Source organism: Martes martes, assembly GCF_963455335.1.
Source record: "Martes martes genome assembly, chromosome: 5".
NCBI lineage: Eukaryota > Metazoa > Chordata > Mammalia > Carnivora > Mustelidae > Martes > Martes martes.
In genome coordinates, this window is record NC_137892.1 from 107,558,968 (window position 1) to 107,576,016 (window position 17,049).

The window sequence follows — 17,049 nt, forward strand, 5'->3', positions numbered from 1 at the left end:
TTATTCCTATTAGCACTGAATGGGTGCTCAAGTTTCTGTTTATCCTCTTCAACACAGTAATTTCAGTCTTTTTGGTGCTAGCCTTTTTAATGGCTGTGTAGTGGTCTCTCATTGTGATTTTAATTTGCATTTCCCTTATGACTGATTTTGAGCATTCTTCCATGTGTCTACTTGTTATTTATATCTCTTCATCTACCTTCTTGGATGAAGTGCCTCTTTAAGTCTTGGGTTTATTTTAATTTGGCTATTTGTCTTTTAATTATGGAGCTGTATGAGTTTTGGGTTTTGGTTTTTTTTTTTTTAAATAAATTCTGGGTACAAGATTTTGGTGAATTGTAACTGCTGCCAATACCATCCAGTGTCTTTATATGTTAGATACTATATTTTACATCTTTAGAAGTTCCATTTGCTTCTTTTTATATCTTTTTTTTTGCTTCCTAAATATACAAGTTATGTTTAAAATAGCTGTTTTAATATCCTTGTCTATTAATCATTATCACCTCTACCATTTCTGTGTCTGTTTGTATTGATTTTTTTTCCTTTTTTTGTAAATCATATTTTTCAGGCTTCTTTGTGTTCCAGGTGATTTTTGATTGGATGGCAGTCATTGTGAAATTTCCATTGTTGGTTGCTCTAGTATTTCTTTAAAAAGCATGGAATAGCCAAACTGTGGAAAGAGCCAAGATGACCTTCAATAGATAAATGGATAAAGAAGATGTGGTCTATATATACAATGGAATATTACTTAGCCATCAGAAAGGATGAATACCCAACTTTTGCATCAACATGGATGGGACTGGAGGAGATTATGCTGAGTGAAAGAAGTCAAGCAGAAAAAGTCAATTATCATATGTTTCACTTACTGGTGGAACATAAGCAACAGCATGGAGGACATTAGGAGAAGGACGGAAAAATGAAGGCAGAGGTGGGAGTCAGAGGGGGAGATGAGCCATGAGAGACTGTGGACTCTGAGAAACAAACTGAGGGTTTTAGAGGGGAGTGGGTAGGGGGATGTGTTGGTCCAGGGATGGGTATTAAGGAGGGCATGTATTGCATGGAGCACTGGGTGTTATACATAAACAATTAATCTTGGAACACTACATCAAAAACTAACTAGTCCTATGTGGTAACTAACATAACTTAATAAAAAACAATAATAAATAAATAAAAAATAAAAAGCATGGACTTTGTTCTTCTCACAGTTAAGTTACATAGAATCAGTTGGAGACATTTGAGTCTTGTTTTTAAGCTTTTCTTAGGGTGGGTCCCAAGTGTCTTCAGCTCCACTGCAAAGGTAATATTATTCTGAGGTTTCTACTCAATGCCTTATATTATGAGGGTCTTTCAGGGTGGCTGGTGGAAACACTAACTATTCCTAGTCTTATGTGAACTGTGAGAATAATTCAGCCTATTCCTGTCAGATAGTTCTCTCCTCAGCCTCATGTATTTTTCTCTAATAAATACTTCACCAAAGACTCAAGGAAATCTCTCAGTAGATCCTAGAATTCTCTTCTGTTCAGCTCCCACCTCTTGGTTACAACTCTAGTTGTAGTGTTACAACTCTAGACAAAGTTGTCTTTCCAGTCTCTATCTCTTCAACTTCAACTTAGAATGCTAAGTTCTCATCCCTATACTGCAATCTGTAAATTATCTATAGGAAGTAAGGTGTAATTGTACAGCTTACCTCACTTGTTTCTCATTTTAGGGAGGGGTCGTATACTTCTTATCTTCTGATGTTTGAAAATCATCTTTTTTATATATTGTGTCCTATTTTCTATAGGCTTAAGGTGGAAAGGTAAATCTAGTTTCGGTTATTCCATCATAGATAGAAGCAGAAGTCTCCATAGGAAGTTTTGGATCACAAGAATTACATGATCTGATGTATATTTTAACAATATGGGGCTGCTGAGTCAAAGGTTGGCTATAGGAGGTGGGGCTATAGGAGGCAAGGAGTTAGGAGATGATTGCCAGAATCCAGGCCAGAAGTGACCACCATTTGTTGTAATGGTAGACATGAAACAAAAGGATTGAATTCTGGACTTGAAGAAAAAATAAATGCAATTTGCTGATTATTTAGTTGTTGTGTATGAAAAGAAGGGAGAAATGAAGGATGACTCTAAGACTTTTTACTTAACTAGAAAATGGGGACGTCATTGGAAACAACAGTTTCGGCTTGGGGAGAAATTCTGAAAGGGGTGGTGGATTGAAGAAATAATAGAGGAGCTAGACACAGTTAGGATAGACAGCTCTCTCAAGGAGGTCAATCAATTACATTCCATCTGTCAAGAGACCCACAATCTAGTTGGGCAAGAGGAATATTCATAAGTAGATAATTACATCAGTGTAGGAGTGCAGAATAGAGGTTTACAGCCACAAATCAAATGAAGAAGTCTCTAATATAGGAGGGAAGCATAAAATACTTCACAGAGGTGGAGATGCTTTAGCTGCATGGCAAAGGACCAGGACAATTTCAACAGAGGAGGTGGGCAATGGCATTGCAGAAAGTGTGAAGAGAATGGGATAACTTGACAGATGGTAGACACCTCAACACTTTCAGGAAATTCTAATTCTCTATGGCTCAGCCTAAAGTGGGAAGAAGGACTTGTGAAAAAGTGAAGCAAGAGATAGAGGCAGAGACAAAGACCTTTCTTTACCATGTACATAGTTTAGACTACTCTGTAAGTAATGGAAATACTTCTAAGGCTCTGAAATGTGACTGGAGGAGTTGAGCAGGGAAGCCTTAAAGAGCCTGGGTGAGAGGCCATTATGGGCAGAACAAATCCAAGGAGAGGGAACATTTGGGGTATGAACTCACAACATTTTAAGCTGAGGAGTCAAGAGGTCTGTGTGAGCTGATGGATGGGGTAAATTAAGAGGAATAAAAGGGGAAAGTTAGATGTTTAGGTTTTTTTCTTGGCCAACTGGGTAGATGGTGATGCCATTAGCTAAAGTTGGGAAATAAAATATTTTACAGAAAAGCACACTCCTTACCCAAGACTAGATAATCCCTCAATGAGCTGGTGGCTCCAAGAGTGGGTTAGAAGGTCCTTAACCTCCTACTCCTGTGGTCTTCATCAACTCCATCCCTTATCCCCTAGCCACATTAAAAACTTAAAAGCTGTGGGGAAAAAAAACATTGCTACCTATGCAAGATACCTTTAACTCAAATCCCTTAATTAATGTGCATTTACTAGCCCCTTTATCTACAAATATCCCTGGAATTGCAACTGATTCTGTGTCCAGTCAGATCAGTCCAAAAATTTAGGCTTCTCTTCATACACACAAATAATAGGGGTAATACCACTCACTGTAGTACTTCACATAGCCCAGGATCAGTACAATGGTGAAGAAGAAATAATTCTGGCCTTCCCAGAAAAGGTCTCCCTCATATTCTAGGATCCATACAGTGCCCTTTTTCATGTTCCTCAACTAGTGAACTCACAGCATGGGGCCTTTGGATGTTTGTCTCTTGGAATAGTGTCCTATCCCATACCTTATTATATCATAGCTATATATCATATGTATGATATATATATATATCTCCTATTCTTCAGGTCTTTTGAGTCTCCTTCCATGGCGATTTTTGAGACATTTCCAGCCTCAGTTAGTCTTTATCATATCACCTTGTTGATTCCCTTCTGAACACTTTATAATTTTTAATTATATATTTATTTTCTTGTGTAATTGATTGTTTTACATCTATTGCCCAAATAAGACTCTATAAGAGTAACAATTGTGATTTATCTTGTGTTCACTAGAACATATATGATGTGACCTTTACCCAAAAAATACACGGTAAATATATGCTGAATCAATAAATAAGAAATAAATAAGTCAGACAATTAGGGTTACTATTTAAAAACATTTCATTAATTAACCAATAGGAGAAGGTATTATTTTGGGAAGGGAGAAATTTCCTGTTGTTCTGAAATCATACCACATAGATAATAGCTTTTCCTAAGATTCATCCTGTGTGATTTGGGGAAGAAAATTTCAAAATTGCATTGTTATCCCTTACTTTTGCAGAGCAAAAATGAACTTTGGGGACTTTATTAAGAGAAAAATCTTCTGCACAGTAAGGGAAACAGTTAACAAAATAAAAAGGCTACCCACAGAATGGGAGAAGATAATTGCAAAAGACATTACAGATAAAGGGCTGGTATCCAAGATCTATAAAGAACTTCTCAAACTCAACACCCCCCAAAAAACAAATAACCAAGTCAAAAAATGGGCAGAAAACATGAACAGACACTTCTCCAAAGAAGATATATGAATGGCTAACAGACACATGAAAAAAATTTTCAACATAATTAGCCATCAGGGAAATTAAAATCAAAACCACTTTGAGATACCACCGTATACCGGTTAGAATGGCAAAAATTAACAAGGCAGGAAACAACAAATGTTGGAGAGGATGTGGAGAAAAGGGGAACCCTCTTACACTGTTGGTGGGAATGCAAGTTGGTATAGCCACTTTGGAAAACAGTATGAAGTTTCCTTAGGAAGTTAAAAATAGAGCTAACTTATGACCCAGCAATTGTACTACTGGGTGTTTACCTTACAGATACAGATATAGTGAAAATAAGGGGCACCCCAATGTTCATAGCAGCAATGTGCACAATAGCCAAACTGTGGAAGGAGCTGAGTGCATTCAACAGAAGAATGGATAAAGAAGATGTGGTCCATATATGCAATGGAATATTACTCAGCCATCAGAAAGGATGAATACTCAACTTTTGCATCAACATGGATGGGACTGGAGGAGATTATGCTAAGTGAAATAAGCCAAGCAGAGAAAGACAATTATCATATGGTTTCACTTACTTGTGGAAAATAAGGAATAGCTTGGAGTACATTAGGAGAAGGAAGGGAAAAATGAAGGAGGGGAAATCAGAGGGGGAGATGAACCATGAGAGACTCTTGACTCTGGGAAACAAACTGAGGGTTTCGGAGGGGAGAGTGTGTGGGGATGGGTTAACCTGGTGATGGGTATTAAGGAGGGCACATATTGTAATGAGCACTAGGTGTTATATGCAAAAAATGGATCATGGAATGCTACATCAAAAACTAATGAAGTACTATATGGTGACTAACATAACATTAAAAAAAAAAGATTGCATTGGTATATCAGCCTATAATAATAATGAACAACCCCAAATCTTTTTTTTTTTTAAGATTTTTATTTATTTACTTGACAGACAGAGATCACAAGTAGGCAGAGAGGCAGGCAGAGAGAGAGGAAGGGAAGCAGGCTCCCTGCTAAGCAGAGAGCCCGATGTGGGGCTCGATCCCAGGACCCTGGGATCATGACCTGAGCTGAAGGCAGAGGCCCCAACCCACTGAGCCACCCAGGTGCCCCTGAACAACCCCAAATCTTAGCGGGGGTGTTAGGTTATTCTCCTATTACAGACCGTATGGTCATTACCTTCTATGTAGTGATTCAAGGACTCCAGTGTCTTCCTTTCTGTGGTTCCACCATCCTCTCAGGACACTGTGATTCTTCACTGGATCCCCTCTGTTTGTGTAGTCAGAATGAAGCATATGACCCCATCCTAACTGCTGGGAAGGCTGGGAGGGAGGCTGGTAAATATAGTCTTTTTGTATTCCCAGAAAAAAATAAACTGGATCTGTGAGCATCAAGCTAGCCTCTGCCACAAGAGGGGACTTCATTTGGTTGTTTAAGATCAGAGAGTTAATATATGTAAAATACTCAGAACAGGCCCAGCATATCGGGGGCATCCATGATGTCAGGTTAAGTTGCAAGAGGAGTTTCTCTGATTTTGCACTAATCACTGCTTGCTAAACAAGGGTGGTATTCTAAAGTTTCTGTCAAGCCCAACAGCTGGCTGGAGAGTTTTTTGAGCCCCAGTGCCCAAGGAAGCCAGCCAAGAATACAGATGCCACGGCCAAGTCCGTGTGGCACATCCTCATGCTTTGTTTAATTTGGTTCCCTGGGTGGGATGAATTTTATGAGCAGGTGTTCTGGTTAATTAGGTGATTAATACTCTTCAAATTGGAGAGCCATTTCCCCAGTGACAGTTCTTGCTTTGCTCAAATATGAGACAAAGCTTCATTGCATAGTTTGGACAGACCCATGATTGCACTCACCTGTCTCCCAGGCCTCTCAGGTCTACCCTCTGGTGCTGAGGACCAAGAGCCTGAACCCACATCTGGCTGAATCACCACCATCTTGATGTACCAGTTTAGAGAAAAAAGAGCTCTTCACTTCATCTGGCCTCCTTTCAGACCAGGGCAAAGCTGATCTGGGATATATTTCTGGTTCCTTTCTAGGGATTCCAGTCTGCATCATCTCTCATAGAGCCCAGATGGCCAACCCATGTCCAAAAGCAAATCAAGCATCAGAGCTTTTTCTTGAATTTGCTCTCAGACCAATAGGAATCTGTCCTAAACTCTCTTATATTCCACATTCCCAAAGCCCTTTCCTTACACTCATATACCATTCTTTTCCTGCCTGTTCATAGGCATAGGTTCATAGCCTTTGCTTCCCTCAAGAGGAAGACCCTTTTCCCTCACATTGAGCTCATCAAATCTGTGTATTCTCCAAAAATTGACCGGCATTCCTCAGCACTTCCAATCCAACTTGAAGTGATTTTTTTTTTCCTTTTTAGAATTTTTGTAGCACTAACTATCTGACTCACATTAATTAGCATTTAATTATATACCATATCTTTTATCTTCTTTCATATATCTTAAACTTCTCTTCCTAATTGGATTGTTGGCAGCTGTGAACTGTGTCTTCTTCTGGGCGTATATAAAGTTCCCAATAAATGGCTGTTCGATTGCTAAATTAAGCTAGATGCCACTTACACTTCTAGAAAATGGGTCAAATCCATTTTATTATACCAGCTGGGCCACACAACTGAAAATACGTCTACTCATTCTAGTTTCTCACATGTTCCAACTTTACAGTCATAGAGGAACTGAATCTCTTTCTCCAGTTCCAGTTGGAAAAATTTCAGGGAAGACTCTGATTGGCTTTATGTCAGTGCTCACCCCTAGAAAATCACTATCATGAGAGGGAGGCAAGATCATTTAACAAGCAAGTTCTAAATTATAATCACATAGTTGAAGTGAAAGATGAAGTAAGAGTTGTCCATTACAGGCAGCTCTGGATTTTGGAAGGTTCTATTGCTTTATCTTGTTCCCCAGGATAGGTTATATATTTTAAAGTTATGTATTCAGTCATCAAACATTTATCTATTCAGAGTAGATCTTGCCCCCTGGGGAAGCTCAACAGTGTAACTGGCAGTAAAACTTTAATATTCTTTTTTTCTCAATAGAGAGAAAAAGAAGCCTTTACAGGGAAAAAAATGACCTTCCAGCTCCAGCTGATGGTACCTTTACTTAATCCTGCTCCCCAGAAATGACCTAAAATTCATATATGTGAGTTTTTCCCTCCCCTGGGAAGATTTAGTAGGAATCACAGTCTTAATCTCAAATTGGAGTTTTCATCGTCTTTCCCTTCTCTCCCCATTCACATATTCCTCAGTGATCTACTAGGATGGCTCAGTGAGGTAGTGTGTCAGTTTCAGGGCCCCTGGTAAGAAGCAGACAACACAACCCAAAGGAGTAATTTGAAGAAGGTGAAGTAGAGGGACTATTTAGAAAAGTGAGACAGGGTTAAGGAATCAAGAGATGGGGACTACCCAAGGTTTAGCAATAATGGAAAGCTACTCCTACCCTCTAAAGAGATAAGGGGATGGGAATGGCAGCTGGAGGACATGAACTCTGACCTTCATTCAGTAAAGGAAGGTAGCCACGGCCACACTGCTGTCCTTATAGAGGAAGCGCTGACTTTCCTCCAGATTTCTGGGCTAGTTCCCCACACGGGCAGACCCAAGGGAGCACAGGTGATACAGTCCATACAGTGGGCAGAGTAGTCTGGACAATTCACTGGGGAACAACCAGCACAAATGGTAAGTTTCAGTGGGATGGGAGCAAACATATCAGAATGTGGGGTGGGGTGGAGAATGAATATAGTTTTCAAAAAAAAACAAAACCCCACTCAGAGTTTCTAGAAGGGTGCAGTCTCATCCTCCTCCCACAAAAGATCAAGTAACACTGATCGAAATAAGTAAAACTGCAGCAAGAGGGTGTCAAATAAGCTAGGTGATTGGAGAGATGATTCACTTGCATACTTGTAAATTAGTCATTCACCAATCATCAGAGATGAATTTGTACCTCTAGGCATCAAGCATGCAAAAATGAATTAGATACTTCTGTATGTTTGAAAATGTTTATAATAAATGTTGGAATTAATAGATTCTATAGATTCCCTGACTTTGAAAATCTAATAGACTGGATCAGCAAGGTTTCCTGGAGAAATGAAAGGCTCAACTAACTCTGGGTTAGCCAGACAGGAAAGAGCCAGGAAGAATGTTCAGGAGGGACGTTGATTGGGTGCGGGAGAGCAGGAGGAGTTGAGGTATAGAGGTAGAAATCTACTTCAAAGTTCAGGTTTGCATTGTAATGTGTGCATTTTAGAAAAAAATCCCTTGATCATCCGGACCAAGGATGAATTGTTGGAACAACAACAACAACAACAACAACAACAACAACAAAAAAAAAAAAAAACAAAGAAAGAGAATTGAGTTGGGGGCTGGTGTGAGCAATGGCCATGCCCGAAACAAGGATCTGAACAATAGAGCTGGATGCCCAACGATGAAGAGGGACAGATGCAAATGATACTCATGAGGAATAATTAAGGGGACTCGGGAACTGAATGGCTGTGGTGTGAAACAGAGGGAAGATGCTTTGGTGCTGTTTTGCCTTCTCGCCGTCCCCTTACTTTTTCAGCTTACAGCTCCCCAGTTTTCCTTTGAGAACACTGCTCCTGCCTGCCTCACTGAGTATAGCTTTCACGGAACTGTTATCCACAGATTCTGGCCTTCTGTGGTTAACAGGGTGATTATATAACCTAAGCCAGGCCAGTCTTTGTGTCTTGGGAATTTGGAAGTTTGGGTTTGGGCTTGATCCTAGATCCCCCTTGGTTTGTGTCTTTTTAAAAACTTCCTTCTTTAGTTTCTTCCTCCTTAATTTTGTATGCTACCCAAAGGCGTTCATAAAAATTATTTCTTTTTAACTTCAATTAGCTATTTTCTATTGCTGAAACCAGAAAACCTCAATTGATCATAGTAGCCATGTAAATAATGGTGCCTTCCACTGAGAGACAGAAAACGGGTGGAGGAGAAAGTTTGAGGTGAGTTTCTTTGGAGAATGGGTGGGCAGTTTGCTTTCGAGAAGCCTAGAGAGAAATAAAGAAAAAAAAATCCAAAAGTTGGCCCTGGAGGCTTATGCAGAACTCTGAAAATGACACCATAAGGTGTAAATGCCATCTCTCTGGTACTTAGACATAATAAGTCCTACCCAACAAACTCGCCTCCTAAGGACTTACTCATACTTCTCTGGGAAGAGTAATGCTTCAGAAGCCATAGAGGAGAGTGGGTAGAGCCTAATTCTAAGCATTGGGAGCCCTGGGTCCTGGCTCTGGCTCTTTCATTAATTAGCTGGATAACCTTGTACTAGTGACCCTCCCTCTCTGAGCCTCAGTTTCCATGTTATTGAATACAGAGGCTGAATTATATTGGGTGTTCTCCAAAAATTTCAAAAGGATTTTAAGTTTATATGTAAAAGGGTCAGCTATAGCAGGGAAACTGTGTTCAACAAACCTTAAACCAGTTTCCTTACTGCAGGGCTTCTCAGAATCTTAAATATGCTCATTGGTGATACAAAACTCCAAGAGTAGTGAAAGCCAGCGTTTCTCACCCTATTTTTGCCCAAGAAACCCCCTTCCCCACTTTGTTGAAGAAACAAGTAGAACTAGTAGTTGTCAGAACACACTTGCAGAAATGCTGGATCAGGTGGCTTTCAAGGTGGTTCCAGCCCTGCTCCCTAATTTTGTACGGCCCATGCCCTGTTTACCGCCTGTTTCTTTGGGATGATTGACTCCCAGGCTCTGTTCTAAAGTGTTCTCCCAAAGAAAAGCAAGCACACTTGAATGCCTATTAAGTCACTTAAAGATCTAGTCAGGCTCATGAAATTTCCCATCAGCTTAAATGGAAAACAAAGTCCCTGCCCCCCACCCCACCCTCACACTGTGCTCAGAGCACAGACCCAGGCCCAGCCTAAAGGGATTGCAAAACATGCTCTAGCGTGCATTTGGGAAAACAAAGAAAACTCCACTCTTTTCTGCTCCAGACAGTCTGAGACGCTTTTGTGCCCTTGGTTCTTTGCCCAGTTCTCTCATCTGCCTCAGTCCTGGTACTAAATTGGTTCAAGGTTTGGAGGAAAGTTTCAGAGGAAAGGATGTTTAGAGTTCTTAAAAGCTGAAGTCACTCTATGGACCAGGGCTTAGACTCTCTATGGCCACCAGAGGGCGCTGAGAACAGCATCGGTACGGAAAGCTGCTCCCAAGAAAAACAGCAGTAAATTACGCCTAATGTGTTTATGAATGATGGAGGGGCTGAAGTGTGTGTGACTGTGTATGTACGTGTACACGTACGTGCAGTTGGGTGCTATGATTTTGAAAATACGTTAAATAGTATAAAATAAAATCTACACCTCTACTATAAATTCACAGGATAGGTACGGTCAAGTCGTTGAAAATTTCCTTCAAGGAAAATGAGGCAGAAGTAATTAGAATAGCATTTATATGAAAGAAAAGGAAAGAGCTCTCAGCTGCGTAATTATTATTGTGGTATGTGTGACTGTGCATAGTGTGAGGCTATGCATGTACACATGCGTGTATGTGATTGAGTGTGAGGGTGTATATGGGTGTGTGTGTGAGCCTCAGGATAAGCACGTGTGTGCATGGAAGTGTGGGGGGGGGGGCGTGTGCACGCACGCGCATGTTCAGGGCTCATTTAGACTTTTTAAGGAAGTCTGGGCAATACTTCCTCCAGTTGCTGCCCTCTCCCTCCAAACAAACAAACAAAATCATTCCTACAAGTATTTATGGAGCTTCTAACACACGCGCCCCTCCCCACCAGCATCTGGAAAAGCTCAGACCTGGCCAATTTAGAGCGCTATGGAAGAATGAAGGCTCTGGGGGTGAAGGGATGTCTCACATGCGAATGACTGCTTTGCAAAAACACTTTCTCTTCTTTGATGCTCCGAACAACCCAGTGAGGCGGTCCCAAACTTGCTTTGAGGAAACCGAGGCTCAGAGGTGACATGATTGTCCCGGAGTCACCAAGTCATGAAGCAAAAGCTGACTATGGATGGGCATTGTCAGTCCAGCGGTCCTAGTCCTGGCCATCACGACTTTTAGCTGCACAGCGGGCGTTGGGTCTAGGCAAAGCAGGACCCGTCTGCGTGTAGGGTTTGTCAGCAGCAGCCTGATCAACAACACTATCAAACATTTTATGTGACACGTGTGACTGTGAAATGCTTAGTATCAATAAAACAGGTCCTTTAGGAAGAAGTTGCGGATCTTTGCCAAGATGAGGTAGGATCTTTGAGGATCTTCCTAGATGAGTGACGGACACAGCTTTGATGGGCTGTGGTGTAAAATATGAGTGAATGTGAGGACTGTGGTTTGGGGTACCTAGGAGCTGTGTGGCGTTGAGCAAGTCCCTTTACTTCTCTGAACTTTGTTTCATTTATAAAATGGGGTACTCAGATGCCCTCTTGCGGGACGGTGTTGAAACCCAAGGAAAGAAAACTGAGCTGAGTGCCTAGCTCAGTGCCAGAATAAAGAGAAAGTGCCACCAACCTGATCAATCCTTGGCTCCGTAACAGTGAATGGGTCTCAGTTTTGGGACCCTGCTGGCCGAGCCCCCTTTCCTTCCCTCTAACACATCTCCTGCCTCCTCCCCTCCGGGCTCTGGGTTGCTCCAGCAAAGTTCCCAACTTAGTCGACATGACGTGCGGCGCAGCCAATGAGAGGCGGAGCTGGCGTTTTTGGGGGGGGCGGGAGGGGAGGGCCCCGCGTCTCCGGTGTCTGCCCTGCTCAGTGAATGGAGAGAGCGAGCGCCGGCCAGCTCACCCTGCCGCCCCGTGCCCCAGCCGCCGCAGCCGCGCTCCCGAGCTCAGCCCCAAGTCGGACCTCCTCGGGCGCCGTGCCCCACTGCGCTCGCCCCCAGGTCCCCGACCCGGCCCACGCCCCGGGCAGCGGGCCAGCGGGCCCAGGAGGCGCTCTGTACCTGGGCACTCCGAGCGATGCGCAGCGGGGCAGCAGCAGCCCCGCGGATGGAGCTGCTGCCGCCGCCGCCGCCGCCCGGCGCGCCCCGCTCCGCCTGCGCCCCGTGCGCCTGAGCGCCGAGCTCGCTCCTCCTCCGCGCCAACTCCGCCGCCCGCTCCCCAGGCCGCTTGGGCTCCGCGCGCGATTCCCCGGGCTCCACGCGTCTTGCCCCGCCGAGGCAGCCTCCTCTGGGCGCGGGCCCCTGCACACCATGGCCCCCGGGCGGACAGGGGCCGGCGCCGGCGTGCGCGCCCGCCTGGCGCTGGCCTTGGCGCTGGCGAGCGTCCTGAGCGGGCCCCCAGCCGCCGCCTGCCCCACCAAGTGTACCTGCTCCGCCGCCAGCGTGGACTGCCACGGGCTGGGCCTCCGGGGGGTTCCCCGGGGCATACCCCGCAACGCCGAGCGCCTGTGAGTACCCCCGCCCCACCCAACCCGGGCCACCCACCTGGGTCCATAGTGGGGCCCCCAGGCACCAGATCTTTCCTCTCCTCTTGGCCGCACTGAATGCAGTCTCTGCTGTCACTCTCTCCCGGGTCGGATTCTTCATCCCCTGAGTTGGGGGTCTGTGGCGTTGGGCAGGTCTGGGGAGAGAGGTCCTGAAGCCCACTGCGATGGGCAAATAGCAGTGATTCTCCAGGGTTGAAGGCTCCAGACGCAGGGCCGGGTGACAGTTTCCAGCAGAACGCTGGCAGGAAGCGAGGGGAGGAAAGAACACTGCAGCCAGTGAGGTCTTAGGACGAGGGCAGGGGATCCGCGCACATTTAAGAGGTGGGCGAAGGAGAAAGCCGAAAGGTGATGGGGCTTAAGGGCACGGAGACCGGAGAGGGCCGAGACTCTGACCTGCCTGAAGATCAGAAAGGGCAAGTCACTTTCCGGCTGCCCTTAGAAGCGAAGTTGAGAGAGTGTGTAAAGGTCTAACTTCTGAGGAACCAAACGAATTGAGAGTGGGTGCTTGCAAAACCCGCCCTGCCTGGAGCGCAGCCTCCCAGATGCCAAGTTGCAGCCGGGGTGAATTTTTTATGGCTTCGTTATAAATGCCTCCCCAAACGGGCCGGAGAATGGAAATGCTGACAGCCCTTTAAATGAGACCGAGCGCTATAATCTTACAAACCGCACTCAGCCTCGGATCCTGGGTTTGGCAGCGAGAGGAGAGGCGTTTGGAGAATGGGGTGGATTGACCCTCGTTTTAACCCCAATTGTGCAACCAAATATTTACTTTTCATATGTCAACGTTTTGGAAACATTTATCATTTTGATCCTCGGACCAAATTCAAAACTTGGACTCCGAGGGTGGGCTCTTCCCAGCCCACAGTTGGGGAGTAAGGGAAGAAGGAGAAATGGAGGAGGGGGTTGGAACCGGCCTGGGAACACAGCCCAGAAGTGGGTGAGGGTTTGCTCCAGTGTAATCGACTTCTTCGTGTCTTGCTCTCCCTCTGTCTCCCTTGCCCATTGCATCTCAGGGGTGGGTGCATTGGGTCTTCCATTCTGCTCTCTTGACTTGAGGCTGGAAGAGAGTGGCACGAGACTGAATTGTCCTACAGTATGTTATTCCTGTTGATCACCTCCTGTCACCTCACTTCTCTTCCTCTAACTCCGTGTGTCCCTAGGCAGAGACTCAGTATAACTGCTTTCCTTTCTCCTGGAGCTTTCCCGTGGCTCAAAACATACATGTTGTTTTTTTTTTCAAGTGCATTCATTATTCTGTGTGGTCATGCAATTCTAAAGCACTGGAGCCAAACCTTCATTAACATATGTAGAAAAGGAGGCTCAGACATTTGAAAAGACTTGCCCAAGGTAATGCAGCAAGTTAGTGGCAATAAAGAGGCCACAATCCAGGTGTCCACAGCTTAATTCAGACCTCATATTTTACAGTACCAGTTAAAAACTTGTTGTAGTGGTATTCTTGGGTATCTCCCACTCTACTAGCCATCTTTGGAACAAGGGTCAGTTGGGGCCAAGATCTGTAAATAGATGGTCCTGGAAGGGTTCTGGCTGGGCTTGGGTCTTAGGGTAGCCTGCTCTTGCTACTGCTTCGGGTGGACCCCGCCAACATTCAGCTTGCTATGACATTGGTTCTCCTGTTTGGTTGGAGTCGTGAGACTACCTCTCCTCCATCCTCAAAATCATGGTACCTGTTTGGGAAACGGGGTGGGGGGTGGCCCCTTCTCCTGCTGGCAGGTAGGAAGTCTTCAAAAGCTATAGACATAGCACTGCAGTCAGTATGCCACCCACCCACCTTCCCCGGGAGACCCAGGCAGCTTGGAGCACCCCCTCTGCTCTACCACTGGAGACACTGGGTGGAGACGGAGTCCTGGGGATTCCCATGGCCCCCTACTGCAGTCATGGTCATCCGCAGGCACTGGCAGAGTGGGAAGTGCTTTGGAATATCTGAGTCTCAACTACCTTGGTTCCGGGCACTGGTGCCTCTTTGGCTGGGGTGCATGGAGTGACGTGGCTGCCAAGGCTGGCTCTTCATTCTGGTCTTCCTGCCCTGGGAGAGGGGACAGCCTTTAGAAGAAAGCTTGGTCAGGAGGGCTGCAGGGGTGAGGAGCAGCCCACCAACAGTCCTTCACCACCTCTCATCCTCTGTCAGTCAATGCAGATGGAATGTTTGAGTTCTGCAAACTCTTGGGGGGATGTTTGGCATTTCTAAGCTATGGGGAGGATTTTTTTACGGGAGGAATTTCTCATTCATTCCTTTCTTCATTCATTCAACAAACATTATTTGAACCTCTATGCATTCCAGTAACTGTATATAAAATCATTGCATATACAGAAGAAAACCAGCAATTCAACGTAAAGAATGTAAGCAGAGGACAGAAGAAGGAAACTTGCTTTAGTCAGGCTTTGAAACTCACCAGGGCTCGTTTTCTTCACGGGGCATATGGTCTGTCAGCATTGGCATCACATGCTCAGGACTTTCCTCAAATCCAGTTTTCTGATCTCTAATGTTTATGTTGTGTTTTATAACAAAGGAGAAGCATTTTCACCCTTTTTCCATTCCTGCTACTTGGCCTCCCAGAGAGGCTTTTCTGTAGGAGTATGTATGTGTGTGTGTGTGTGCACATACATGTGCAAATGTGTGTCATTGTCTCTCTGGGGGTTTTAACTTCTGAGGCCTTATGTGTTCATGCTACCCCTTAAGGAAAATCTGTATGGGGATAATGTGGTCACCATTTGGACTTTGCTTCAGGCCTGGAATGGGGCTTGTTCCATTGTTCATAATTAAGCTGGTATCAGAGTTGAGGGTCTGTGTTCCAGCTTCTTCTCCATAATGTCAGCACATTACACAGAAAGAGAAACTCTCTATCGTTTATAAACTACTGACATTTTTTTCCCCCTCAATGAGGAGGTGACACCCACAAGAAAACTAAATAAACGCAGGAGAGAATTCAGTGTAATTTATTATCCGTGCAGCAGAGATAGAGGACAAGAGGAGAGGAAGTGAATGGTGGTGCTTGAAACAAAACATTTACCATGGAGCACAGAGTAAACAGATGTCGCATTTACCCTTCTGAGTACAAAAGGAGCCCACAGATGTAATTCTTCTCCAACCACAATCTCAGCCTGGAAAAAGAGGAGACAGATGAAAACGAACTCTCACAAGGGGCCCCTTCTCCCCATGCTGCCTCAAGGCAGGCAGAGGCCTACTTCTCACCCGCAGCGAGGTGGTGGCCTAAACAGCGGAATGGGGCAAGAGTGGACATCTTTGGTTTTTCACTTGGCTCTGGAACATGCTGGAGACTGCTGTATTTAAATAAACATTTCCTGTTTGCGAAGGAAAACGGGCGAAAGGCTGAAACGTGAGAATGTGGTAACTTAATTTTCTCCATCACTCCAGATGATGGCAAGCTTCGCCGGTGGTTGGGTCCAATAAAAACCGACACCGTGTCACAGGCTTTCCCTCACTTGACCACAGAGGTCTCCAGGTCAAGTGGGAGACGTTCCAAGATGCTCCACAGCCAAGCCCTGCATCCTGGTACTTCTAGCCTTGGAGCCAGCCCAGCAGACGAGGGGCAGTTTGGTGAATCACGGGCCCTCTCTGAGCCACCCGTGGTGATGTGGCCTTTCAGAGAAGCACAGTGTTCTCCTGGTGAACCCATGAGCTGGACAGGAGCACTTAAGTGCACCTGCCTCCAGTGTGCTGTGCAACTGGATGGATTGCTTTGCCTTTCTGGGCCTCCTTTTCCTGAAAGCAGAAGTCTGGTGTAGTCCTAATAGTTTTCCCTGTATGGTCCTCTTCCCCAGTGCCTGACACATGGTAGGTTTTCAACCGGTATGTGTTGATTAAATAAGGAAGTCTCAAAAATACAAGTTTTTCTTTAGTTCTTATAAGTAAAAGATGGGTGATTATGGTTTTGTGTTTTTTATGTATGGCCAAGGGCGACTTACTAGTAACCGATTACATGAGTTATTAAGGGTTTCTAAAATTTGGCTTTCATGAACTAAAATTATTGCCTTACTAGAGTTACCAAGGACTCCTAATGAGGGATGCACTCTGGAGTCTGGTTGCCAGGCATTGCTTAGCAACCTTGCAAAACTCCTACTGTGCACACGCCCATGAAAAGAGCTAGCAGTCCCGAACACTTAAACTGTAGGCCTTTCTAATCAGGACCTCATCAGCATCATCCTGAGCTCTCTGTGGTTTTTGATTGCTGCTCTTCTTGTATTAATTGATGTATTTGTAGGATCATTATTAAGTTTTGCTTTTGCACATCATCTGGGTCTTGTATATTTCTGCATTTTTTGCATTTTGATTGTTATTTTGTTGTTATTTTGTTTCTCTCCGGTTCTGTTTGTTGTCTCTGAGTTCTTCCTCCCCTGCAAAGTGAGAATGGTAGATCTGA

The 17,049-nt window shown here is 44.6% G+C and overlaps 1 protein-coding gene across 1 annotated transcript in view; it reads left to right on the top strand.

Annotated features, from left to right (window-relative positions):
- The first annotated feature begins 11,979 nt into the window (after positions 1–11,979).
- The window catches only part of SLIT3 (slit guidance ligand 3), a 597,630-nt gene continuing 592,560 nt past the window's right edge, over positions 11,980–17,049 (top strand). Inside the window, exon 1 of the mRNA XM_080803857.1 lies at positions 11,980–12,610. Coding sequence (XP_080659983.1) covers positions 12,414–12,610 — 197 coding nt within the window. The 5' untranslated portion in view covers positions 11,980–12,413. The remainder of the gene's footprint in view (positions 12,611–17,049) is intronic.